General features: G+C 31.0%; 3 protein-coding genes across 5 annotated transcripts in view; all 3 read left to right on the top strand.

Moving 5' to 3' along the window:
- scalloped (TEA domain transcription factor 1 homolog scalloped) overlaps nucleotides 1-7,285 on the top strand; it is a 156,864-nt gene extending 149,579 nt beyond the window's left edge. Inside the window, exons 6-10 of one of the 3 annotated variants that reach the window (XM_018548743.1) lie at nucleotides 2,938-3,090; nucleotides 5,432-5,647; nucleotides 6,203-6,432; nucleotides 6,506-6,740; nucleotides 7,054-7,167. In XM_018548743.1, the coding sequence (XP_018404245.1) occupies nucleotides 2,938-3,090; nucleotides 5,432-5,647; nucleotides 6,203-6,432; nucleotides 6,506-6,740; nucleotides 7,054-7,167 (948 nt within the window). Of the gene's footprint in view, nucleotides 1-2,937; nucleotides 3,091-5,431; nucleotides 5,648-6,202; nucleotides 6,433-6,505; nucleotides 6,741-7,053 lie in introns of all 3 variants that reach the window. The other 2 variants (XM_018548752.1, XM_018548760.1) reach the window with 2 other exon arrangements.
- A 7,339-nt stretch (nucleotides 7,286-14,624) lies between these two features.
- On the top strand, nucleotides 14,625-19,563 carry ArgRS (arginine--tRNA ligase-like protein). The gene is made up of 8 exons (XM_018550574.1): nucleotides 14,625-14,719; nucleotides 14,836-14,988; nucleotides 17,224-17,452; nucleotides 17,554-17,978; nucleotides 18,088-18,229; nucleotides 18,315-18,577; nucleotides 18,661-18,853; nucleotides 18,931-19,563. Exons 1-8 carry the CDS (start codon nucleotides 14,669-14,671, stop codon nucleotides 19,503-19,505), a joined length of 2,031 nt encoding a protein of 676 aa, XP_018406076.1. The 5' UTR covers nucleotides 14,625-14,668; the 3' UTR covers nucleotides 19,506-19,563.
- Nucleotides 19,564-20,407: 844 nt separating this feature from the next.
- LeuRS (Leucyl-tRNA synthetase) lies at nucleotides 20,408-25,585 on the top strand. Its single transcript, XM_018550572.1, has 16 exons — nucleotides 20,408-20,462; nucleotides 20,935-21,153; nucleotides 21,266-21,472; nucleotides 21,544-21,705; nucleotides 21,775-22,016; nucleotides 22,106-22,331; nucleotides 22,409-22,627; nucleotides 22,716-23,169; nucleotides 23,234-23,372; nucleotides 23,460-23,730; nucleotides 23,795-24,030; nucleotides 24,109-24,340; nucleotides 24,456-24,710; nucleotides 24,785-25,000; nucleotides 25,074-25,305; nucleotides 25,368-25,585. Exons 1-16 carry the CDS (start codon nucleotides 20,460-20,462, stop codon nucleotides 25,583-25,585), a joined length of 3,531 nt encoding a protein of 1,176 aa, XP_018406074.1. The 5' UTR covers nucleotides 20,408-20,459.
- Nucleotides 25,586-26,211: the final 626 nt, after the last annotated feature.

Consider the following 26,211-nt stretch of genomic DNA (forward strand, 5'->3'; position numbering starts at 1 on the left):
GGCGACATGTGGGACGAAGAGTGGAAATTAAAAAAAAAACGACACGGATTGCACCCTCTCAATTAACCGAATTGATTTTCCGCTGCAAATTCAGCGTGCACCCTGCACAAACGTGAACAACGGCCCGCACAGCGAAATGGACTTTTCGCGGGTAATCGATGTCATCCAACATTCATAAAAAATTACGTTCTATCCGGTAAAACTCGCGCAATCGTTCTGTAAATCGACTTTACGCGCCGGTTAATCTCACCGATCTTGATGTTGCATCGCTTGCATCGCAAGGTATTTCGGATAAAAGTTAAGTAATCTTCAATTAGAAGTGTAATAAAGGCTTTAGAACGAATTTTGCAACACATCGTATCGTTTTTGTAACATTCACAGAGAATTAAATATTGTATTCTAGATTGCTATGAGTTTTGACAAAATTAAAAAGATTAAAAATACATAGGTATTATGAAAGAAAATTGTGATAGAAGACTCCGAAAATTGTGTAATGAATATGCATTATAACTTGGCTACATTCCCCAAATCTCTTCAACTTTAGCTCGTGAAAATTCAGATTGTTTTAATAATCGAATTATCAATAAAAGTACAGAAATTTTAATGGTGTTTACCCCGTGCATTTCTATTTACATTATAGTTACTTAACATTTTGTTAATTACGAAGAACTTTCTTTAACGAATTTGTCTATTAATTATCTTGTACATAATAAATTTTATTAGCATATTAACAGATAAAATTAGTTGCATAAAGAATTAATTGCTTTTATACTAAAATTGTATAGAAGTAGATTGCTTATATAACGAATAATTGTATTACTTTTTTGCTTTATTAATTTTTCTGTCTCATATTTATTATATAATTTAGTTGAGCTATTACCGACAACTCGCGCAGTGAAAAAATTTATAGTAATTAAATTCATTTATTAAAACATTTGGCGCACCTTTTTATTGTTTTTGTAAATTTAATTTACATTACTTATACATAAGTATTTAATTTTTAAGACAGATGCCTTGCTAGACAACTTTAACTTTTAAACATCATAAATTGTAAATAAAAATTGTAATAAAGCAGAATTTTATGTAAAACTAACTGAGGCTTAATACTTTTATGATCTATTTGTAATTCCATGGTTTTCTTACGCAATCCAAGGCGAGCTTTTCATTTTCAACTATTTCCAAGTTAGGAATACACTATTGATGTATACACATCGACAATTTCATTAAACAAAATTCGCCTGCAAATTGATCGAAAAATCCGTAGGTAATAGGAACAGCGGCTTTTCAGGATACTCACCCCGCGTATTTCGAAGCGAACACACGAAGGGCGTAAACAACGTCGAGAGCAAAATGTAACCCGTGATTTTCGGTCGCACCGTCGGCTAAATTCTTTATTGCTCGCATCGTTACGCGGGCGGCGCTTCATTCCGGTCGACCGGCACTCGTAGTGACTCCTCCATTACGGATTTATGAACGAAATTGAAAATCCCCGTGCTCTCGTGGGAACGAGGGTGAGAAAGAGGGAGAGAGTGCGAGACAAATGGGCGCGGGGGTGAATTGGTGTGGGACTGGATGATGGTGGTGGCGGTGGGCATGGCAATTTTCCGAACGTCACGGCAACGAACCACCTCTCGTTCGCCTCGTCAGCGATTTTCGGTCGGGCGCTGATTAAAACGACGGCTTTCCGATAAAAGCGCGCCGAATTCCCGCGAATTTCTGTTGCAACCGGATTCGCCGCCGCCGCCGCCGCCGCCGCCGCTGCTGTTGTTTCTGCAATCAACTGCACTGCACGATCGCGATCGCGATCGATTTCATCGTATGCGGTGCGACGCGCGATGAACGAGGGATTGGGGAAAAAAAAATATCAGGGGGAGGTGGAATAGGGAGAAAAAAAGGGACGCCGGTAATCGCGCGTCCGGGGCCGGTAAATTGATTCGCATCATTGAGAATGTTACGAATTTATCCGCTGACTGTTGATTGATATCGCGAGTCCCGAATATCTCGAATTTTTTTATTTTTCGAGCCACATTGCGTTTGTCCTTCCACGAAGTGAATAATTATAATTTAAAAAAAATGCGCACTACGATTCACAGTAATATTGCGATTCAAAAATACTGGTAGGCTGATCTATGTATAAATTTTTGTATTAAACATTTTCACAACTTTGTTTTAATTTTATATACATATCTCATTATTCGCCATTTTATATTTTTACAAGAAACGTGCATCTATATTAATTATTTTGAAAAAATTAATTTAATTTTTTTTTTTTAGCAATTCGAAGTCGATTTATCTTAATCTTAATCAATTTGTTAAGGTACTGTAGTCACCTTTATTACTAGAGATTTCTTACACACAGTACTCTACAATTTTCGTTCTTACGACCGCTCCTTTTGTGCGTGTCCCTCGTGCCTCTCTTCTCTCCGCCATCATGTCCTTCCTCATTCCTCGTCTCTCTCTCTAGCCTCTATCTATGTCGGTAAACTAGAACCCTCAGTGGCCCACAGTACCAATAATGTTTTTTACTTTAATTCAACGAGTTTTTGTTTTCTTAGAATATAACATACGTGTATTCACAGTTTAATTATACAAATACAGAAAATTATAAAGTAAAAATATGAATACTAAGAAATTTGGTTTTTGTCAAAATACTTTTGAAAGAGGAATCTGTTCTGAGTTAAAGAATTAATGTCTAAAGATTGCTCAGTCTCCTGAGACACGTATTAATGCATTTAAAGAAAAAGATAGACATAGTGATGACAACTGTACAAGTATTATACGTGGAATTAATGTAGTTGAATAAACTACTTTATAGTTATTACAACTAAAGCTAAATGATTACAAAAACAAATTCTACATATATAAGGGGATCATATATTGATAATATGATACCATATCGTCTGGCATTGCGTGATAATCGGTCTGGAAATTTGTCAGGATCATGCCGCCAAGGAGAAGGCGCTCCAAACAATGTCAAGCATGTCAAGCGCCCAAATAGTATCAGCTGGAAGCGCGATACACAACAAGATGCCCCTCATGGGCGGGACCCTTGCCCTTCATGCTTCCACCCCTGTCTCCTATCCCGGAGCGGTAAGTCCTGATCTCGGAGAACCCCTTGAGACATTTTTTTTTTATCGGTCTTTCTCTTAAAAAGAGCCACGAGCTTTAGGGTGAGACGACTCTATAAAATGCGAATTAATTAAGTTAATCACTGCATTGGTGATTTCGCTTGACGAACCGCTTTTAAGTAAAACAAGCGGCCTCAATCTCTCTCGCTTTTATAATTGTTGCATTGACTCTTAAATTATGAATTTTCTTCGATCGATTTTTACATATAAAACGCTGTATTCCTTATTGTTGTCAAAGATCAATTTTACATAAATTTTCAGTGAAATTTTCCAGGCAAATGAAGACGACTTTTAGAATAGTTTATTTTCAAAAATTATGTACGGATTTTTTCTTTAAATAAAATTAAACCTCAGGCGATGAAAGAATTTGTATAAACGATAAATGTTGGTTGTTTAAATGTAAAGGCTAAAATGGAATTTATATGTGTAATATAGTGACTGTTATACATATAATATAATTTTAAAACGAAATAGCAATCGATTTCCGATTTATATTGATTTATATGATATCATTCGTATAATATCAATAGATTGAAAGCCTCGCAAGAAAGTGTCGTCATAAAATGTCGTCTTTGACGAATTTTACTTTTATTATCAGTATTGCCGATTTAGCTTCTTCTTTTAAAGTTTGTATAAACTATTTTCAAGCGCTTTGCTCGATAACCGCTAATCCGTGTATTGAAGGCGATGCCGTGATTTGTCGACTGACTTATAAATTGTTTTGTTTTACGAGAGTTTGAGATAATACTGTGTAATTAAAATGTCATTCCGGAAATATTACGAATGATACTAAAACTTAACAACATTGTACTGAGAAATAATGTGCATTCGCAATTAATGAATTGTTTGATCTCAGTAAAAATATTCAGCCTTTTGCACACCAATATAATATATTATAATTTAAATTTTTCTCCGACCATTGTTAAACATATCAAAGATATGTTTGATGTTGAAATAAAATGATCCATTTGCGAACAATGACAATTATTTGTTCAACATTGAAAAAATTGTTTTCGTATCTTTAAATTGACTTGACTGTGTTGCATTTATACTGAAAAAAGTCTGTAATAGCTATACCAAATGTTGAGTGAAATAATGTCAATCAAATGTTAATATAATAAAAAATAATTTTACTTTTATAAATATTTAATAAATATTATCAAACATAATAATATAACCAACTGTTTGATAATTCTTATTAAATATTTAAGAAAGTAAAATTATTACATTAACAGAACATTTGATTGGTATTATTTCATTCAACATTTGGTAACTATTACCAGATTGTTTTCTGTGTATCTTGCGTTTTGTACAAAAAAAAGGAGATAAAATAATATTAACTAATTAGAGGCGGTGAATAGTGTTCCCTTTGTTTCTTTAACTAGGTTTTTCGCTTTTTTGCTGTCATGTTTTGTTCTTTTGTGCTCTTTTCGCATCTAATTATGAAACGAGAACGAGGAAAATAGCAAGAGAAAGCTATTTCCGTGATCAATCGTGTACTTTCTTTTCTTCATGGCGCGAAAGCTTTTGCGTTGAAAACTAACCATCCCTCGCAAAAGTGACATCTCCCCTGGCTCTCTGCTGTTGCGCTGCCCCTGGGGGCCCTTGTTGTGTATTGTTGAATTTGTCCATCGCTCTAATCTTGTACATACATATTCCTAAGCATTACATATCTGTATACGATACGTATACACACAAATTAAGTATATGTATGCGTTACATTTGACATATCTGCATAATAAAAAATGTTCGTTGTGGCTTATCAAACTGTCTTTCTTTCTTTTTACGTAATAATACGATCATTAGCTTTTTGTTGTTATTGTCGTTGTTGTTCTCTTTTATTTGTGTTTATTCATTTTGTTTCCTATCGCTCGTTTCTCGCCCGACGGCTCGATGGCTTTTACGGAATGTTTTGTAAACATTTTTTTTCACTGAAACAGTTATAATATTGTATTATATAAAGATTTACGTAATACAATCAATTATATTCGGAAAAATTTTGAAAATGCAGGTTGAAAGTTTTATCCATAGTTTAAGAGAAACGGATATATCAATTTTTTTTGCTTAAAATTATCAACTTTTAATTCATTTTTTAAATAGTATTTATAGTTATATGATTATAGTATGTACAATCGTGTTGTTATGCAAATTTGACTATTATGTAACTAAAGCGTCACTTATTCATTACATAGCAATGAGCTAGTCATTATTAATAAACATCAAGCGTACGAAAATTGACTAATTGTTATAATTGTTAATGTGAGAGTATCACTATTAAATACAAATTCGTGCTATACTTTCAGCAATTTTGGCAGCCAGGCCTGCAACCTGGAACGTCCCAGGATGTCAAACCCTTCCCTCAGCCTGCCTATACCGGAAAACCGGCGACAGCGGTTTCGAGCGGTGATTTGGTCCAAGCGCAGCCTGCACCACCATGGGAAGGACGTGCTATCGCGACTCACAAGCTCAGGCTTGTCGAGTTTTCGGCCTACATGGAACAACAAAGAGAACAGGAGATTGTAAGTAGCATCGTAATTATTAATTGAGAAGATATCATGATAGTCCAAATGTACATTACTTCTTATATTGCAAAAGTGTTCGTATACCTTTAAGAAATTTTTTAATGATAAAATCTAGTATGTTCATATTTTATTGGTGTCTGATAAAAAAAATGTAAACAAAACTTCACGAAAATGATTAAGTACATCTTAAGTATATATAACTTGCAAGATATTTAAAGCATCATTATGGATGATTCTTCACTTAATTTCAAATAGTAGAAATTAAAAATTGTCACACTGATATAATCGGAATTACCAACTATTGATTATATTGATATAGCAGAATGATAATCACAGAAGATTTTAACATGGCAAATATAATTTTATAAATATCGTGTCTGAATAATTAGCTGTTAATGATAAAGGCTGATTTGCGTAGATAGCAAAGAACGAAAAAGTCGAAGAACCTCTAAAGATTTATTTTCTTGGATAAATAAAGACGATATACAAATAAACAAAGCACATTGATGAATTTATTCGTTTACGTATATAAAAATTTCTTTTTTTTTTTAGTACCACAAACACTTGTTCGTCCATATAGGAGGTTCCGCGACATACGCCGATCCGCTATTAGAAGCAGTCGACGTTAAACAGATATATGACAAATTCCCGGAAAAGAAGGGCGGTCTTAAAGAGCTTTACGATAAAGGACCGCAAGCGGCTTTCTTCCTTGTTAAGTTTTGGGCTGATCTCAATAGTAACATCCAAGACGAAAGTGGAGTATTCTACGGCGTCACGAGCCAGTGAGTAACGTCAGCTTTTTGATTACTTAACTCTAGTTTGATATAATATGTATATTGTATTTTCTATTAACAGATACGAGAGCAACGAGAACATGACGATAACGTGTTCGACGAAAGTATGCTCCTTCGGAAAGCAGGTAGTAGAGAAGGTAGAAACGGAGTACGCCAGGTTTGAGAATGGCAGGTTCGTTTACCGTATTAGCCGTTCACCTATGTGCGAATATATGATTAATTTCATCCACAAACTGAAGCACCTACCAGAAAAGTACATGATGAATAGCGTTCTTGAAAATTTCACCATTCTTCAGGTATGTTGATATTCATGTGTCAATTTTTATATATTTTATAAATAATTTTTTTATGTTCATTCTTGAATTGAAATTTAAGGATCATTTCAAATGCCTAATCAGCTCAAAAATTATTTATTTAAGAAAAATTATATTTTGAGTTAATCTTATTAATTCTAAACTGATTTGTTTAGATTTCACGATTACATTACAAGTTCTATTAGGATATTGTTGTATTTTTTCTTTGTATGTACAAAAAATTAGTTACAAATAATTAGTATTATAGATGTTATAAAGGTATATATTTTCTTACTTTTACCTTTTCTCTATTCAGGTTGTCACGAACAGGGATACGCAGGAAACATTATTATGTACGGCATATGTGTTCGAAGTATCAACATCTGAACATGGTGCTCAGCATCACATATACAGATTGGTCCAAGACTAGCCTGCTTGAACCTGCTCGCCATGCAGCCATCCACCCCCATCAGTGCCTACCATCACATAAAGATCATCCATACACATATACACACATAATTACATTGTGAAAATACAATATATGTATACAGCCGAGTTCCTCTATTCCAGTGCTCGGAATTAGTTGCACATTTCGGGTTGATTTTTAAGGCTACGCCTATTGTTTCCTCACTACCACTCGAGACTTGACACGTATCCCTGAGGCACAGCGTCACGTGAGCGGCGGCTTCAAATGGTATCAATGGATCGCCGAGTCTCAAATGGTAGTGGGGAGACAATAGGTGTCGTCTCAGAAATCGGCCCAAAATATGGAATTAATTCCGAGCACTGCTCTATTCTAAAGTTATTGGAATCGAGCGATGTCGAGCATTTCCTCTAATCTTCCCTTTAGTTCTCATTCTTATTCTAAATGACGCGAACAGATTGGAAATGTTATACACTATATTTTTTCTCATTGTATTATTGTATTAAATATGATATTATTGACATGGAAATGTCAATAATATCATATTTATGAAAATTGGGAAACAGCAAGTAATAAAGAGAAAGGTAATTGTTCACTTTAGGGGACTCAGCTCCGATGACCTTGACCTTGATATGTTGTCAAGGTCATGATTCTGAGCAACTTTGCCTTAACAACTAGGTGGCGGACTCTTATAATTTTTGAGATATTCAGACTCAATAGTCTGAACTATTGTATACTACCAATAGTTCCAATAGTTAATACGTGTGAATACAGTAGGTTCGACTTTCTACGCGAAGCGACAGCTGCCATACACTATTAAATGAGTTGGGTTAAGTTATTTTTAATAGAAATGGAGCCCCCCCACAGGGGGGGGGGGGCGGAACCTACTGTTATTCACGTGTACACTTTACAACATAAAACGACATAGAAGTTGCGAGCTCATTCGCAGAAGAAGAGGTGGAGTAAGAGTTGCTTCGCAACAGTAGGTTTCACTACTGTTAAAACGATGCTTAATATCTCAAAAACAACACGACCGCCACCTAATTGTTACGGCAAAGTTGCTCAGAATCATGACTTTGACAACATATGTCAAGGTCATCGGAGCTGGGTCCCCTAAAGTGAACAATTACTGAGAGAAATTTAGTTTACAGGAAATCAGCTGATTTAGAATAGAATACTTAGAATAGAGGAATTTGATTGCGCGATATGTTGCGTGAATATGTAGGTGTAAACATGCTTACACTTATACAAAAATATTTTCGCGTCCATAGGAGAGTTTCGATGGAAAATATTCGGTCGATGACATGAAAATGATAGATCATTCTATAAACAGGTGTAAATATTGAGTAAATAATAGATGTTATAATAAAACATCCTCTATGTATAATTATAATATTGCATTGCATACGTTTTTCTTTTTTTCTTTTATAAATTTTTGTTTGTAAATTTTTTTTACAAACAAAACGTAACATACTAATTTCATAAATTGAATTTTATAAAGAATATGTTTTTTTTCTCATTTTAAAGAATTAGTTGTAGAGAAATATTAGAGAATAAAAGAAACACAAATTGCGCGATATTTCAAGAACCGGCTGTGCATGCTAAGAAATTAAATTAAAGATGAAAAATTCTAAGTATTATATAATAAATATTAGAAATATCCCAAAAAGTTTAATTTCTATCCTCGAATACGAGTATTTTGTAACGTAAAATAAATGGTATATGTTGCGAACGTTTTCCGTGAAACTCCTTAACAAGGACTCTACACACATATGTACACACATATAATAGAGTACTGGCCAGCCCGAGCTTGAGTTTGATTCAAAATTTATATTTTTAGTAACTCAATTGATTTAATTATACTTTGTTGACTTGAGTTAATATATAAAAATTAACATGATATAAGAAGAAATTTTTACATTATCCTGAACAATGTCTTTAAAATATCATACAATTGTAAATTTTATAATAAAATAGGAATTAAAAAGTTTTTCATATATATATTTTATGATTCTAATAATAAAATCCTATTTATAATCGACGTTTCAATAAACCGCCGATTATTCTTAAAGAGTATCGGTTTTAATGAAAGAGACTATATTGTAATAAATTAATTTAAAATTGACAATAAATTTTGGTATAAAACTGTATAGAAAGATATAATTATGCAACAAAAATAAAAAAAAAAAGAGAAAACAGAAACAGACTCTGATCTCGGAAAGGCGTGGTACCTCAATATTTGATTTAGTATTATAGTTTTATTATTAAATTAGACGATATATTATAGAGACTCGAGACAAACATCCACACACAGATATACATATATTACGTATAAGAGTATATATGTTAAATATTAATGCAATGATTACGATTTACATTGTTATAAATGATCGTGTATAAAGTTATCTAAGTGATTTTTAAGTTTTAAAAGAAATGAAGTTTGATCGAGAGATATGCCATTATGATTTTTTTTATGTAGTATGAAATACAATATTATATATATTGTTTTAATTATCAAAATAAGTAAGAAACAGAAGAAAAATGAAAAATTTAACATATTAACATGCGTTTCTTTAAGCTTTGTTACAGAATTGTTTTTTACATTATGCAAAATTTCTTATCAGTGAGACTTGCTGCAGTGATCAATCTGTAATTGATAAGAAAGAATGATTATTTATATATATATATTTCAAATTTAATCTTTTAAAACGCATTTGCTTATGTGCAAACTCATTCTGATTAGGCAGCGACACTTAGGTTAAAGGGATGTGTTTGTATTTCTTATAATCACTTTGTATTCTAAGATCATTTTCTATAGTATTTCTTACTGATGAATGATTTTCCTTACTTAGCGTACTTTGTTTTTATCTTTCTCTACACTTACAAAGCGATATACCAGATCGATATACATCGATTATACAGATGGAAGGCCAACATCATAAGTTATAGCTATGTAATAGGAACTTTGATTACTCTAAAAATCCGATCTTGGCATTTTTCGATCAGGAGTGTATTGAAATCGATCTTGAAAAAAAAATATAGCAAAACATGCGGCGATTTCATAGTGACATGAAACGTCAGTATTTAAATTATGATACATCGTTCGATCTGATTTCAATATCGCTCTCCAAATCTCTATAAGTTAAAAATATTTTTCAAAGAACTGATATAAGAGGATACAATAGTCCGCGTTGCAAAATACGTTTCGTACTTAATAATATTATTTACATATTACACAAACATGGACCATAGAGAATGCATACGGAGATTTTTCATGAACTTAGTGGCAATTGTTTAAACGAGTAGAGGACCATATCTTGCAGTTGACTTTATTTAATCACATCTCTCATATATATATATATATATAATTATGTGTAATTGCGCACAGAAAGTTTTTACTTATTTTTTAATTCGATCTGTTGTGTGTTCCCAGAACAGGACTTGCCTATCGAAGAGTAAATAGTAACATAAGCAAGAGAAAAGGTCGTGTATATTTTAATAAGATAATATTATTTACTGTATTCTTACTTTAATTAACTTTTACGGAACAAGTGGCAATGTATTTTGATCTCTTTTAGTCAGAAATGTCGCTTTTTATTTGGGGTGAGAAGTGAATTTGCTATATGGGTTGACTGGAGTAGAAACTTAATCGATTAAATTTATATTTAATCGATATGTGAATGTGTTTTTTTAACTGGCAGCTTTTATATGTTTTACTCATTGTTACCGTTTTTTTTCTTTTTTTTCATATAAGCTCAGTGTCTATTTGAAAGTAATTCTCAGAAATTAAAAACATAAAAGTAAATATAGAAGAAAGTAGCTTTATAATTCTTCTTAATAATATATCCATTTGCAAGTATGATTTTCAAAAACGATTCGTAGCAGTATTTCTTTCAAATGGATGGCTAGCCAATAGTAATTCCTTTATTGTTTTTTATTACTTATATCTTTCGTTAATATGTAAATTGTAATTTAGTAAAATCGTTTACATATTAAACTGGAGTTGTAACCACGACTATGCTGCATATGGATAAGCTTTTTGCAATACGTTGCTTATCAATAACTATCAAAAACAAAGTTTTTTATTTTGCATTTACAGCAATTTCAATAAATATAATATGTAATGCTTTCATAATACATATTTAATTATAATTACATGTATAATAAACAAGGTAATGTCTCGTGGTTACATATCGAATTATTTAATAATACATTGTTTCTAAAAAAATTTTACAATATTTTTGAAAGATACTCACATGAATTTGGTTCGGATCGTGTAGATTTTTTATTTTGTACGGAAATTTGAAAACAGGTAGAACGAGTATGAAATTGAGAAAAAGGAGCACCGACACTAATATTATTGACATTTACGCGTAATGATTTTAAAGTAAGCGAATTACATTTATAAGGAAAGATTATAAAAATATATATTTATCTATGTCTTCTGTGAAGATAGAAAATAGTACTCTCTCACTCTATATTGAATATCTGATATCGAAAATCGAGGCCCGATAAAAAGATACAAAATGCAGAAGTAGAATAAGGAAAAGAAAAAAAAAGGAACAACTTGCACTGTACACAATAACATACGATACGATCAATCGATTGACTCAGATTTGTTAAATATCTTTGTATATATTTACATGAAGACCATGAGAAATTGTTCAAGTTCCAGCAGCTACATTTTTGTAATAAGTACTCCCGTGAGAAGAGAGAAACTGTTTTGCTTGCAACTCGTTATCAATCCAGTTCTACATCTCAAAATTAAAGTTAAAATGCAAAAAATATTCTTAATATTTTCATAGAGACTAATCAGTTTTTTTTTTTCTACAGATACAGTACTTTGGTACAAGAATAGATGTTTAATATTTCTTTATTAACTTACTTTTTTTTTTGTTCATCTATATTAGAAATTATATTGCTAAATAACTGTATGTCTATAAATTATATACTTACTGACAAAACGAAACAATTACTTATGAATTATTCAATTTTATTTACTCTTTGTATTTATAAATAGTTAGATACATAGATGAGTAACTAAAATGTATTTATGATACAGAATATTTTTAATTATGCTTTAAACCACATATTTATCTCTAATGTAATTAAGTCGAATTTTATCTCTATGAAAATATTGACTATGCTTATTCGGCCCATTAATTCGACGAACTTCCGAAAAAATTTTCATCCCTTTAAAATTCTATTTATTCATATCCTGGAACTGCCATATCAAAGAATTGAGCTTGATTGTAAAAATGACTAAAAAGATTCATCAGAGAAAAAAGAAAACAAAAAGATCTACCTGTATATTATTATCATAAATGAAACGAAATGAGGATCAAAGTAGTTGTTTTAACGAGTAAATAAAAAAAAAATAAATAAAATGATATATCATTAAATTAGAGGTTTAAAAATATAATAGAACTCAGTATATGTACAGTATTTGAAAAACATGTTTATAATTTGTATGGAGAAAATAAATGATTGATATAAAAAGAGGAACTGTTTTCATTTGGCATATCTTTGCTGTGTGTCACTCTCCTGAACCTATTTTACATAATTATTTCTCACAAAATTAATTATTTGTATTTAGTTCTGCTGTTTGCAATAACAGATACAATTTATATAAATATTTCATTTTATATGTACCCGCCATTGCATTTTAAGAATTGACCTGGGCAATGAAATATATAGAGGCCGGCCCTCCACCACTTCTGCTGATTTTAATCGGCGGTCTTCTTTTCTTTCGTACAAGGATGTAAGTAATTTATAACGCTATTACTGTTATTATTACTTTTTTTACAGTAATGATTTAATAATGACATTACAATTTTTTAACGATGATCATAACATGAAAGTTAGGAAAGTAACTTTTGAAAAATAACTTGTTACTTTATTCCATATTATGGAACGAATAAAAGTAACGTTTTACTAATGTTTTACCGATTCTTTATTACGTAACGACTAAAGCCACGAGTTATTTTTTTTTTGGAATATAATAACGCATAATATACCGAGTTAATTTTAAAAAGTGATCTTTCTCAACCAGATGTTTATATTGGTGCCGTCATAAAAATTGTAATATTACTAAATTATTATTATGAAAAAGTAACACTATATAATAATTTCCAAAATAACGCGTTTCCATCCTTCTCTCTCTGTCTTGGAGACATTTACTTTTTGTTCTTTAATTTAGGATTTTCATGCAATTTATTTTGTGTCATAATAATACACAAATTTATTTTATATCAAAATGTATTCTAATATAATAGAAGTTACAATTCAGATTAGAAAATAAAAATATTAAATTTATAACTCGAGGATGCCATCAATAAAATGAGTCGGAAAACATTCTTTTGTTATTTTAATGGAATAAATTAGTTAATTTGAAAAAAAATTAACTTATTACTTTGCATACCAACAGCAACGTCTGTATACTTTTTCACTCACCCTCAATCACTGAAGTTCTTGAAAAAAATATAAAATTATATTATATGTATATGTAACGCAATGTAGTCAAATCTTTTTATAAGACTATTCTACTTCTATTAAATATTATTGTGATTATTATACATCCTACTTAAATTAGATTTTATACATTTTGACTTACTTATTTTATATTCTCCTTTAGAGTCAAATCGAAATATCATCCAATAAACGCGAAACAACCTTTTAAAGCTTTCACTATGGTTTTGAAAAGCTCTCTCTCTCTCTCTTTCTCTCTCTCTCGTATGAAATAATGATAAAATAACCACTATAGTATATCATATATACTCCAGCTACTGGGCGATTAAAATTGGTTAAAATCCAGCAAATATATAATAAGATATTTAAAAACACAGGGTTTCTGGTCATTATGATCCAGCCTCCATAACGTTGGATTAAAGAACGTTAATAATAATAATTTGATATCTGAAATATGTTAATGACTCGCATGATGCGTATAATGCATCGTTTATCTTTGTTGCTCATCAAATGTTAAATAAGGACAATTGATGCATCATGCGCATCATGTGCGAAATAGAACGCATCTTGGGACGTTATGATTTACAAGCATACGTTTCATGATCATACATGAGAAGTTTCGACATGTATCTAAAAAATGCCGAAATAGCTTCTCCAATGATATATGACGGATTACTTGCACAAAAAATTTAAAATTTCTTCAACAATTTAATATATTTGCGTTAGTTTATTAACTTAAAAGCTTAAAACTGAATTAAGAAAAATACATACAAAAATACATAATAAAAAATACGGAAAATTCTATTTGATCTTATAAATAGCATGATTTTTAATGTTGTCAATAATGTATAAGTCACTGAGTCATTTTTTATTCATTATTAGTCACAAAAAAAAACTGCACAAGTCGCCTATTTTATCGACGGTGCTTCTTTTGAAATTAAACCGACTAGCGACTACTCTACACTACTCTACTGCCAAAGTGCCAACTACTGACCACGTTGTTGATAGGATCTTCAATGAAAGCTGAGAAAACATAGGAATGCTGTCAAAAAAGGATATAGACTCGTTTAACGAACGAGCGACCGCAGCGGTAAACTTTTCTGGCAATTAATTTTTAATGTTTACTGACTATTATGTTATAAATTTATGATAATTCGATAATCCGGATAATTGTGAGGTTATGTGATCACGTGTCTATTATTGCAGGAGAGAGAAATTCTCGGTTTAAAACAGCAACTTGAATCACTGCAACGACGGAGTATTACGACTGATCTTCCGAGTAATATAACTAAGGAGGAGTTTGAGAAATTACAACAAGAAAACATCAAATTGACGCACAGGATAACGATACTCAAAAGGGTAGATTTTAAGTGTAGAAAATTTGTATTAGTGTAACAGAATTTATTTAAGTTTGGTAACCCCGGATCTACAGTGGGTGTTTTAAGCCTTAAGCCATAAGAAATTAATCAATTACAGTCGAATTCGAGGAGAATAATCGATTATGATTCGTCCATTTCTTATGGCTTAAAACTCTATTGTAGATCTGGAGTAAATATAAAGAAGAATCCGCTCCTCTCAAATTTTGATAAAAATATACTCAATCGATGCGTTTTTGCATGAAACGAAAGAATCTGGCAGAAAAAAGTGTCCCTCTGCCCTACGAACCGAGATATTATCCAAGCGGACACTGTCTACGCTGTAACTTCTAAGCGGCGGTTAGGCTCCAAGCAGGTATGATATGTTACTTTGCTTATATTCGGGGCGGCTAGGCCGCCCCGAACCTAAGCTTTACTGTCTATACATCCCTCTGTCCACATGAGTTACGATTTATTTGGAATAGAGCTATGTATAATAGAAACATTGCACAAGTAACTAATTCATTTTTTAAGTTGTTACTTTTGTATTTTTAAATGTCGTAATTGAAACATATTATGTTACATATAAATATTAGTTTTTTTAATAAGATATATTAACACATTAAATGTAAATGTACGAGTATAATGCAGAAGTGTCAATAGAAATATATTAATGTACACATGCAGAAACACTGATTTTAATGTACATTTGAGGAAGACGTTTGTTGGTGACATTGGACACTGTATTTTGGAGGATATATAACTGACTAACGACATAAAAAAAAATATCTATACGTTCTTCTAAAACATGATCGCATTTGAAAGAGGTATTCAGACAAATATCCCATAAAATTATGGAATTTAATTCCATATTTCGGGATATTTGCCCTAACTTCTCTCCAAACGCGTTCAATATTTTGCGTATGTGCACCTACAAAATTTAAAGAGTATGTATATTTATAAATTTTATATATATATATAAATGTCATTTAAATTCTTTATAAAACACTGTACCTGTGTCAAGATCAACGAAATTATATGTATTATTCACTGTTAGATGTTGGAAATCTTCATTGTCAAGACAATTATAAGATTTCCAACAGTCTGACATTATGGTTGTTCCTACTAAAATCTTATCTTTTATACATTGCAATAAAGTCTCTTGCGTTCTATCCCTAAGAGGTACTAAAAATATTTTTTTAGATTCTCTATCAATCCGTTCAAATACCCAGTGCCTTCGACTTTTCGTCCACGGTTGTATTTTCTGTGGCCAAATTTTGCTTCGTCAATTTCCACTATATGTTCTGGGCCTTCCAGCTTTTCAGTATGTTTCTTTGCCCAGTACACACACACCTAAATTTTAATAAACATAAATATACTGTACACATATATTTGTATACAGATTTTTAGCTAAAAATAGTTATGTATATACTTCTCTGTAAAAATTGACCCAATCAATAACCGTGATCAAAGACAACCCAGTGTCCAATGTCATGGTGGTGGGAACATGGTAAAATAAGCTATAATTCTGCAAATTATGCTCAGATCTACTTTGCTATTACTAAACCATGTTCCCACTTTAGCGCTTAAATTTGCATTATTTTCTCACACGTTTCTTGTGAATATTTCTCACAAAACGCACTTTTCGGCATGTAAACATTAATTTTTTCTTGTCTAGATTAACGACACTTCCACATTCGTTACAATTTGTTTAAGATGATAATACACCGTGTTTTGTAAGTTAATCTATCAATTTATCTCTGTTATAAGTAATATTGATTAATTCTTATAGCATCATTGTTACATGCAGTGGCTGCGTTCAACAGAATTAACAATTTTGCAACGCCAATGTTATGTATGTATCGGATATGGACCGTGCTGTACAGTAGGAAAAATTCCATATTTCCTGATTGACATTCAAATTTCGTTCTCAATAACTATCTACGCATGCGCATATGATCATACAGCACGAAAATATAATCGCAGCGCATGCTCGTAGCGCAGTATTTCGCCAATTTCGCGGCTGTGACAGATTTCCTAATCTGAGCAGTCGTAAACTTTAACGCTTAATATCTCGGTTCGTAGGGCAGAGCGACACTTTTTTCTGCCAGATTCTTTCCTTTCATGCAAAAACGCATCGATTGAATATATTTTTATCAAAATTTGAGAGGAGTGGGTTCTTTATATTTACCTTAAGTTTTTATCTATTTTGTATATTTTTTATAATAATTTTTTATAGACTGTGGAAATGCAGAGGGATAAACTAGACAATAGAATGGGATTATTTGGAATTGCAGATACAATTAGTATAAAGGATAATCTTTATACTGTCTTTTATAAGGCTATTAATGCTGCTTATCCTGATGTAGTAGATCCACCAGTAATAGTGGCTGTTAGCACTAATCCTAAATTTGGAGATTATCAGTGTAACAGTGCAATGCCTTTAGCAAAACAACTGAGTAGTTCTGGTAAGAATTTACTACTTAAAAACATTTAGTATCTTATTTAACAAAACTTGACAAGAAAGCAAACATATATTTAATATTATTTTTATTTATTATTATTACAGGTACCAAGATAAGTCCACGTGATGTTGCTAATAAGATAATGTCTAGGTTGAAAGTATCCTCTGTTATCGATAAATATGAAATAGCTGGTGCAGGATTCATAAACATATATTTAAAACGTGAATTTGGACAGTCTGTTCTGCGCAACTGGTTATCGGCTGGTGAAATTTGTCCTCCGTATGTTAGGAAGAAAAGAGTAATTGTAGATTTTTCTAGTCCTAACATTGCCAAGGAAATGCATGTCGGACACTTAAGATCTACGATAATTGGAGACAGTATCTCAAGGTTGTTAGAATACTTAGGACATGATGTATTGAGACTTAATCATGTAGGTGATTGGGGTACACAATTTGGTATGTTGATAGCACATCTTCAAGATAAGTTTCCTAACTATTTAACTATTGCTCCTCCAATTAAGGATCTTCAGGTAATTATGTAGTTATGTTAGGTGATATTTAATAATAATTGCTAGGTATGATTACTTTATAAATTTACTGATTATTTTTATATCATATTTATTTTGTATATATATATAGACTTTTTATAAAGAATCTAAGAGTAGATTCGATGAAGACGAAGAATTCAAAAAACGTGCATACGAATGTGTCGTTAAATTACAAGCTTTTGAGCCTAATATAACAAAAGCATGGAAAATGATATGTGATGTATCTAGGCAAGGTAAAGCTAGAGAATAATCAGCTGTGTTGATATAATTAATTATCCAAAAAGAAAGATATCTTAATTATTTTTATATTTGATACAGAATTTGAAAAGGTGTATGCTCGATTGGATATCAAATTAATAGAAAGAGGTGAATCATTTTATCAGAAGTACATGGAGTCGATAGTTTCAGAGCTAGAATCAAAAAATATGCTGGAAGAAGATAATGGGCGAAAGATAATGTGGGGAGAGAAACATGGTAGTAGTGTACCATTAACTATAGTAAAATTTGATGGAGGATTTACATACGATACGTCAGATATGGCTGCTATTAAGCATCGTGTCGAAAATGAAAGGGCAGATTGGGTGAGTACCATATTCTACATATTAAGCATCTTTATATTCCTATTATGTCAATAAATTATTTTATAATTTCTGTAATTTTACAGTTGATATATGTGACAGATGCTGGTCAATCTCTGCATTTTCAAATGATAGAAAGTTGTGCCAAAAGGGCAGGTATCTTGAAAAGCTTTCATAGGATGGATCATGTTAGCTTTGGTGTTGTTTTAGGTGAAGATAGGAAGAAATTTAAAACCAGATCCGGTGACACTGTGAAACTTAGCGAGTTATTAGACGAAGGTAATAAAGCAATCTTAATTTTAGTTTGGTACTTTTACTTCATTTCTAAAATTTAACTGTTACATATTGCACTTCAGGCCTGAAAAGAGCACTGCAGAAGCTGAAAGAGAAAGCTCGCGATAAAGTATTATCGGAAGAAGAACTAAAGACAATCCAAGAATCCGTGGCATATGGTTGCATAAAATATGCCGATTTAGTACAAAATAGAAATCACGAATATGTATTTTCATTTGATAAGATGCTGGAAGATAAAGGCAACACAGCCGTTTACTTACTGTATGCTTTAACTCGAATTCGTTCTATCGCCAGAATGGCGAACGTTACGAAGGATGAGTTGCGACAGCATTCGCAGGAAATTCCGATCTCATTAGAGCATGAAAAAGAATGGAAACTGGCCAAAGTATTACTAAAATTTCCCGATATAATTCTTGGCATTACCGAAGATCTATACTTGAATCCGCTGTGCGAGTTTTGTTACGAGGTTTCATGCGCATTTACAGAATTCTACGATAAATGTTACTGTGTGGAAAAAAATCAGTCTGGTGAAATAATAAAAATAAATATGGGACGTCTTTTGCTCGTGGAAGCTACTGCGCTTATCTTAGAGAAATGCTTTAGTTTATTAGGTTTAAAACCTGTTACACAAATGTAAAAGGATAAAAGGATATACATACCATGTATACTTTATTAATAAAATGTAAAAAAATGAATTATAAGCAAATATGAAATTAATTTATAATATTGAAATCTAATAAAAAATCTAATTTTATAAAAAAGCATTATAAAAATATATTAACTATTTTCTTTTATACAATTTTTTTATATTATTTATTATGCTCGTGTACAAAATCTTGAAAAATATACATTTAAGTGTTTAACAATTAATTTTAATTCAAGAAATTTTATATATATATATATATGTAATTCGTTTTTTAACAATTAAATTTATAATCGATTTGTTTTTTTTAATTGCATTAAATTTGCATTGATTGTTCTTTTGAAGGCACAATTATATGACTATTTTATTTTAAATATATAAACTGCAATATCTATATGTATTTCATCATCATACAGAGCTGGGCATGTATTTCATACTTTTATATAAAAAAACGGTATTTGTATAAAATCGATTATATCTTGTATTTTGTATTTTAATACGCTCAGCTCTGCCTATATATACATATATATACAGAGTGTTTGATAATTAGTGCAACATATTCCGTACAGGGGGTAGAATGGACTAAACTGGGAAGAAAAGTCCTGTACTATTTTACAATTGTCACAGTAGTTAACGAGATATTAATTTATAGAAATATTTAAATTCGCCCAGCCCACCGTCAAATGCAAGCGCGCGGCTGAATAGGACCGCCCTGCAAAGCGCGCCGCGCGCGTTTGGTGCTCTTAACCAATCCTAGCGGACGTATATCGAACTGCCTATCACAGGCTATCACGTGGTCTGAAGGACCTATCGATATCTCCGAATATCTTGCGCAACCGCATTACCTGACTGCGACGGCTTAAACCAAGTGCGCGCGCCGCAATGGCGTAGTAATCTAACCTAGAACTGACTGATCTCTTACAGCTGTTTGTAATAAATATAATTAAAATGGTAAATATATGTTATTATTAAATAATAAATGTTGCTATTTTTATCACACATATGTGAGCAAAAAACAAAGTATGTACATCTTCGTAAATCTTAACCTAGCTACTAAATATATAAAATAATATCCAGAAAATAAAGTGTTTAAAATTGAGTCACAAAACGTTTTTTTGCGTTTAAAAAACGATTAAGACGTCTTATGTCACAATTTTAGACTTTATGTTGTCTGGGATATATATCATCGTATAATATAAAAATGGAATGTGAATGGTCAAACAATTGTTTTATATTTATGACAATTGAACATTACAGTATGTGTAGTTATATTATATATAATTTACCTATATAAGTCATAATTTTCAGTTGTCATAAATGCAATAAAAACAATTATATCATATATCTGGCCAATCTGATTTATTATAATGATATACATATATTATTTTGCATCAATTGTTAAAAAAAATATTTTACGTAATAGAGAGAGATCTCAGAAAGGAAGGGAACCTTTAAAGTTGAATATCTTCAAGAAATTGAAAAAAACATACAAACGAAATGGGAATCTGCAAAGGTATATGAAGTGGATGCACCTTCTAAAGATAAGAACTTACCAGATGAAAAATTTTTTGCAACTTTTCCATATCCTTATATGAATGGACGTCTCCATCTCGGTCATGTATTTTCATTATCAAAATGTGAGGTACTTATATACAATATTTTTACAATTTTGTTTTCTAATATATTATTTATGTGTTTTTATTTATTATATTTGTTTATTTTAAATATACGTAATAATTAATAATGTGTAACAGTTTGCTGCTCGATACAATCGCCTTTTAGGAAAGAAGGTACTCTTTCCTTTTGGTTTTCATTGCACTGGTATGCCTATTAAAGCATGTGCCGATAAATTAAAGAGAGAAATTGAAACATATGGTTATCCACCTAAGTTTCCTGAAGAAATTGAGATAGTAGAAGAAAAAGAGGATGATGTACTAAAGGATAAAAGCAAAGGAAAAAAGGTAAAAAATTTTAATAACTTTAATTTGAGCATAATAGATATTTTTAAGAAGATGGTTGATGTTAATTTCAGAGTAAGGCGGTTGCCAAGGCTGGTACAGCTAAGTATCAATGGCAAATTATGCAAAGTCTTGGTTTACGAAATGAAGAAATTAAGAATTTTGCCAATGCTGCATATTGGTTAGAATATTTTCCACCGCTTGCTGTGCAAGACTTAAAATCTATTGGTCTTCATGTAACAAAAAATAAAAATTATTTTTGTATAATTTTCTTAAGTTTCATATACTGATTAAACAATTTTTAGGTGGATTGGCGAAGAACATTTATTACAACAGATGTAAATCTGTTTTATGACTCTTTTATACATTGGCAGTTTCATCATTTGAAATCTAGGAATAAAATCAAGTATGGAAAGAGATATACTATTTATTCTCCAAAAGACGGTCAACCTTGTATGGATCACGATAGAGCTTCTGGTGAAGGTGTTGGAGCACAGGAATATACATTGATTAAAATGAAAATTCAATATCCTCAAAAAATTATCAAGTAATACTTTTTGTTAGATTACATTAATATTATTCTCCATTTAATAACATTTTTTAATTCGTTAACTAAACATTGTACGACTTTTATAGGAATTTTGATAATAAATTAGTTTACTTAGTAGCTGCAACTTTAAGACCAGAAACAATGTATGGGCAAACAAATTGTTGGGTTCATCCAGACATGAACTACATAGCATATAATTTAACATGTGGGGATGTATATATTTCTACAGAACGTGCGGCCAGGAACATGTCCTATCAAGGTTTCTTCAAAGAAGAGGGAAATATAGATGTTATACAAAAGCTCACTGGCAAAGTACTATTCAATGCAATCTCTCTATTCAATGCAAATTACTTATATTTTCAAAATCTTTACATAATAAATATTTGTAGGACTTACTAGGACTCGAATTGAAAGCACCTCTCACATCTAATAAAGTGATTTATGCATTGCCTATGCTGACGATAAAAGAAGATAAGGGCACTGGTATCGTAACTTCCGTTCCTAGTGATTCCCCAGATGATTACGCTGCATTGATGGATCTAAAAAAGAAACAACCACTTAGAGAAAAATATGGAATTGCTGACAAAATGGTTTTGCCATATAATCCAGTAAGTAAATTATATATAATGTGAATTACTTAACTGTAAATGATTGGAAAAAATTATGAAATCTTTCATATATATTTCTATGTATCAGATTCCAATCATCGAAGTTCCAGAACTTGGCAATTTAGTAGCAGTAACACTATATGATCAGTTAAAGATTCAATCTCAAAATGATAAAGTTAAACTCACAGAAGCAAAGGAAATAGCATATTTGAAAGGATTTTACGATGGCGTACTGTTAGTGGGTTCACATAAGGGCAAAAAGATACAAAATATTAAGAAACTCATTCAGAAAGAGATGATTGACAGTGGCGAAGCAGTGATTTATTATGAACCTGAAAAAACTATTATTTCAAGATCAAATGATGAATGTGTAGTAGCTTTATGTAACCAATGGTATTTGGATTATGGAGAAAAAAATTGGAAAAAGGAGACGCTTGAAGCTTTAAAGAGTCTCAATACCTTTCACGATGAAGTTAGAAAAAATTTCTTTGCTTGTTTTGACTGGTTACATGAGCACGCATGTTCCAGGACGTATGGACTAGGTAAATAAATTATTACGAAATATAATTAGAATTATTATAAATATCTTAATTATCAAATTTTTAGGCACTAAATTACCATGGGACGAAAATTGGCTGATAGAATCTTTGTCAGATTCTACTATTTACATGGCTTATTACACAATAGCGCATTTTTTGCAAGGGGGAACTTTCAAAGGAGACAAACTTAATGCATATGGAATAAAGTAAATAAAATTAAAGTTGATGTATATTATATTTATGTATATTGTATATATCTGTGATTATTAATATATATTAATCGTTTCTATCAGAGCTTGTGATATGACTTTGGAGGTGTGGGATTATATCTTCTTCAAAGACGCTAAATTGCCTGAGACAAATATAAAGAAAGCTGTTCTAGATCGTATGAGACACGAATTTCAGTACTGGTATCCTGTAGATTTGAGGGTGTCAGGAAAAGATCTTATACAAAATCACCTTACATATTTTCTTTATAATCATACAGCAATGTGGCCAAACCAACCTGAATTATGGCCACAAGGAATAAGAGCAAATGGTCATCTACTTCTCAATTCAGCAAAGGTAGTGTAAAATTATTCAAAATGTTTGTGTTATATATAAAATTGTAATTGTTTTAATTACACAGATGTCTAAATCAGAGGGCAACTTTTTAACACTTGCCGAAGCGGTGGAAAAATTCTCAGCTGATGGAACGCGTCTCTGTCTAGCTGATTCTGGTGACTCGATAGAGGATGCTAATTTCATTGAAAGTACAGCTGATGCAGGAATTTTGAGACTATATAATTTTATAGAATGGGTAAAAGATATATTAAATATGGATTGTTATTCCTGTCAAAATTTTCATAACGAAGTCTTTGAAAGGTATTTCTATTGTTTTTAATTTTTCAAAATTATACTATAGAACTGAAATGATTTATTTTATACATTTATTTGATATAGCGAAATAAATTTAAAAATACAAGAAACTGGTGAAAATTATTCAAAAATGCTTTACAAGGAAGCATTGAGGACAGGATTTTATGAGCTTCAAGCAGCTAGAGATAAATATTTGCAATTAAGTCCAAAGGTCGATCTGAAGTTAATTAAGAAGTACATAGAGATTCAGATAATTCTTCTATCTCCTATTTGCCCACATGTTTGTGAATACATATGGGGAGATTTACTTAAAAAAGTAAGTTTTAGGATTAAAACACAAATATATATATATATATATATATATTATATAATTATAGATTATATTAAATTATCTTGATAAAAGTACAATTAAGTAATATGGTTTATCATAGGATGGCAGTATATTAAATGCAAAATGGCCTACTGTAGGAAAAATAAATGAAATTTTAATAAAATCGTCTCAATACCTCATGGATACTGCTCATACATTTAGAATTCTTTTAAAAAATTACATGACTCCGAAAAAATCTAAGACAAAGAATGATATTACCAGTATAGAAAAGCCTAGTCAAGGTATTATTTGGGTAGCTAAGACTTATCCTCCTTGGCAGAGTGTCATCCTTACAACAATGAGAGAAATGTATTTCGTAAGTTGTAATGACAGTTTAGTATGTTGTATAATTAACATTTCTTGTGTATTAATATTTTTACTACTCTATAGAAAAATGGAAATAAATTACCAGACAATAAAGTACTTTCCACAGCGTTTGCCAGCAAAACAGAGTTGAAAAAATATATGAAAAGAGTAATGCCATTCGTGCAGCTTATTAAAGAGAAGATGGAAACTGATGGTCTTAGTGTGCTGAATTTAACCCTTGATTTTAACGAATTCGATGTGCTTGAGATGAACAAAGAATATCTCAAAAATACATTAGGCGTAAGCATACACTACTAAAATTTTTATTTTATCTACCTTAATATATATTTACTATATTTTTATTTATCACCAGCTTTATGATATTGTCATTAAGTATACGGACGAAGCTACAGAAAAGACAAGAGAGGAATGTTGTCCAGGTGCTCCATACATTAACTTTTTTGCAAAGCCCATAGTTTACAAGCCGATATGTATTATTAACCCACAAAGTTGTAGCAATTTATTTGAAGTGTCTATGAAAATTTCAAGTGCAACGGTTGCAGATATCGTCTCCCACATAGTAAAAGAAAATTCACATATAAAAGGTATATGAAAGTTTTTAAATAAGTAGTTGCAATATAGACTCTCTAATATATATTTTGTTCAGATCCTGCTTCAATCATATTATATCGATTTAATGATCCGAACCTGGGACCCAGAATTAGACCAGTAGCAGGAAACATTTTAAAGGGAAAAACTGAAATTTCATCAGATTCTATATTTAATGTAAATGCAGCAACAGGAAGCATCGAAATTAATATTGCAGGTAGCACGTATCCAATTGGTGAACATTTAATATATATTGATAAATCTTTAGAAGAATAAACAATAAACGTTTTGACTCTGCGATTTTATTATTATTAAATAAATATATAATTATTTGTGTAAAATTTAAAAAATATTAAGAAATTTAGAACGTATTTGATAAAATAATAAATATTCTTATTAAAAAAAGGATTTTTGCTTCATTTTTTTTAATTTCTCGAGTACCGAGATGAAATTTTATGTAATTCCGTAAGTTTACAGTTTTTTCGTATTATCTATACTGCACACATGTCAGTGTTTCTATTCAATTAATATTTTAAGTTATTTTCTTGACTATTTAATGTTTATATTAAAAAATTCTTAAATAATTAAGAATTGATAGAATTTTATTATACTTTTAAGGCTCCTGAGTAATCACCATAGTCATATTGAATTGTGACGTCAGAAGCGAGAAATGACATGTTAATTTTTTTATGGCATTTGTAATTAAGGGCAATTTGGATAAAACAAAATGATGAGATCGTTTTAAAACAATTGTAAAAATGGATGAAAGCTATCTTTATCCCTCTTGACAATCAATAAATAATCGTAAAAAGTGATAAAAGACATGAAGTGCTTTTATTTAATGCGTAGCTTATTTTTACTTAGGTACACGTGTCTTTTATCACTTCTTATAATTATTTATT

This window comes from Cyphomyrmex costatus, unplaced genomic scaffold (genome assembly GCF_001594065.2).
Source record: "Cyphomyrmex costatus isolate MS0001 unplaced genomic scaffold, Ccosl1.0 scaffold123, whole genome shotgun sequence".
Lineage (NCBI taxonomy): Eukaryota > Metazoa > Arthropoda > Insecta > Hymenoptera > Formicidae > Cyphomyrmex > Cyphomyrmex costatus.

Coding starts and splice junctions, on each gene's coding strand:
- ArgRS (XM_018550574.1), top strand. CDS start 14,669: ATGCTGTCAAAAAAGGATATAGACTCGTTTAACGAACGAGCGACCGCA. Junction 18,230..18,314: donor ATGTGATGTATCTAGGCAAG/GTAAAGCTAGAG, acceptor TATTTGATACAG/AATTTGAAAAGGTGTATGCT. Junction 18,578..18,660: donor AAAATGAAAGGGCAGATTGG/GTGAGTACCATA, acceptor GTAATTTTACAG/TTGATATATGTGACAGATGC.
- LeuRS (XM_018550572.1), top strand. Junction 23,731..23,794: donor TACTTCTCAATTCAGCAAAG/GTAGTGTAAAAT, acceptor TTAATTACACAG/ATGTCTAAATCAGAGGGCAA. Junction 24,711..24,784: donor CAATGAGAGAAATGTATTTC/GTAAGTTGTAAT, acceptor ACTACTCTATAG/AAAAATGGAAATAAATTACC.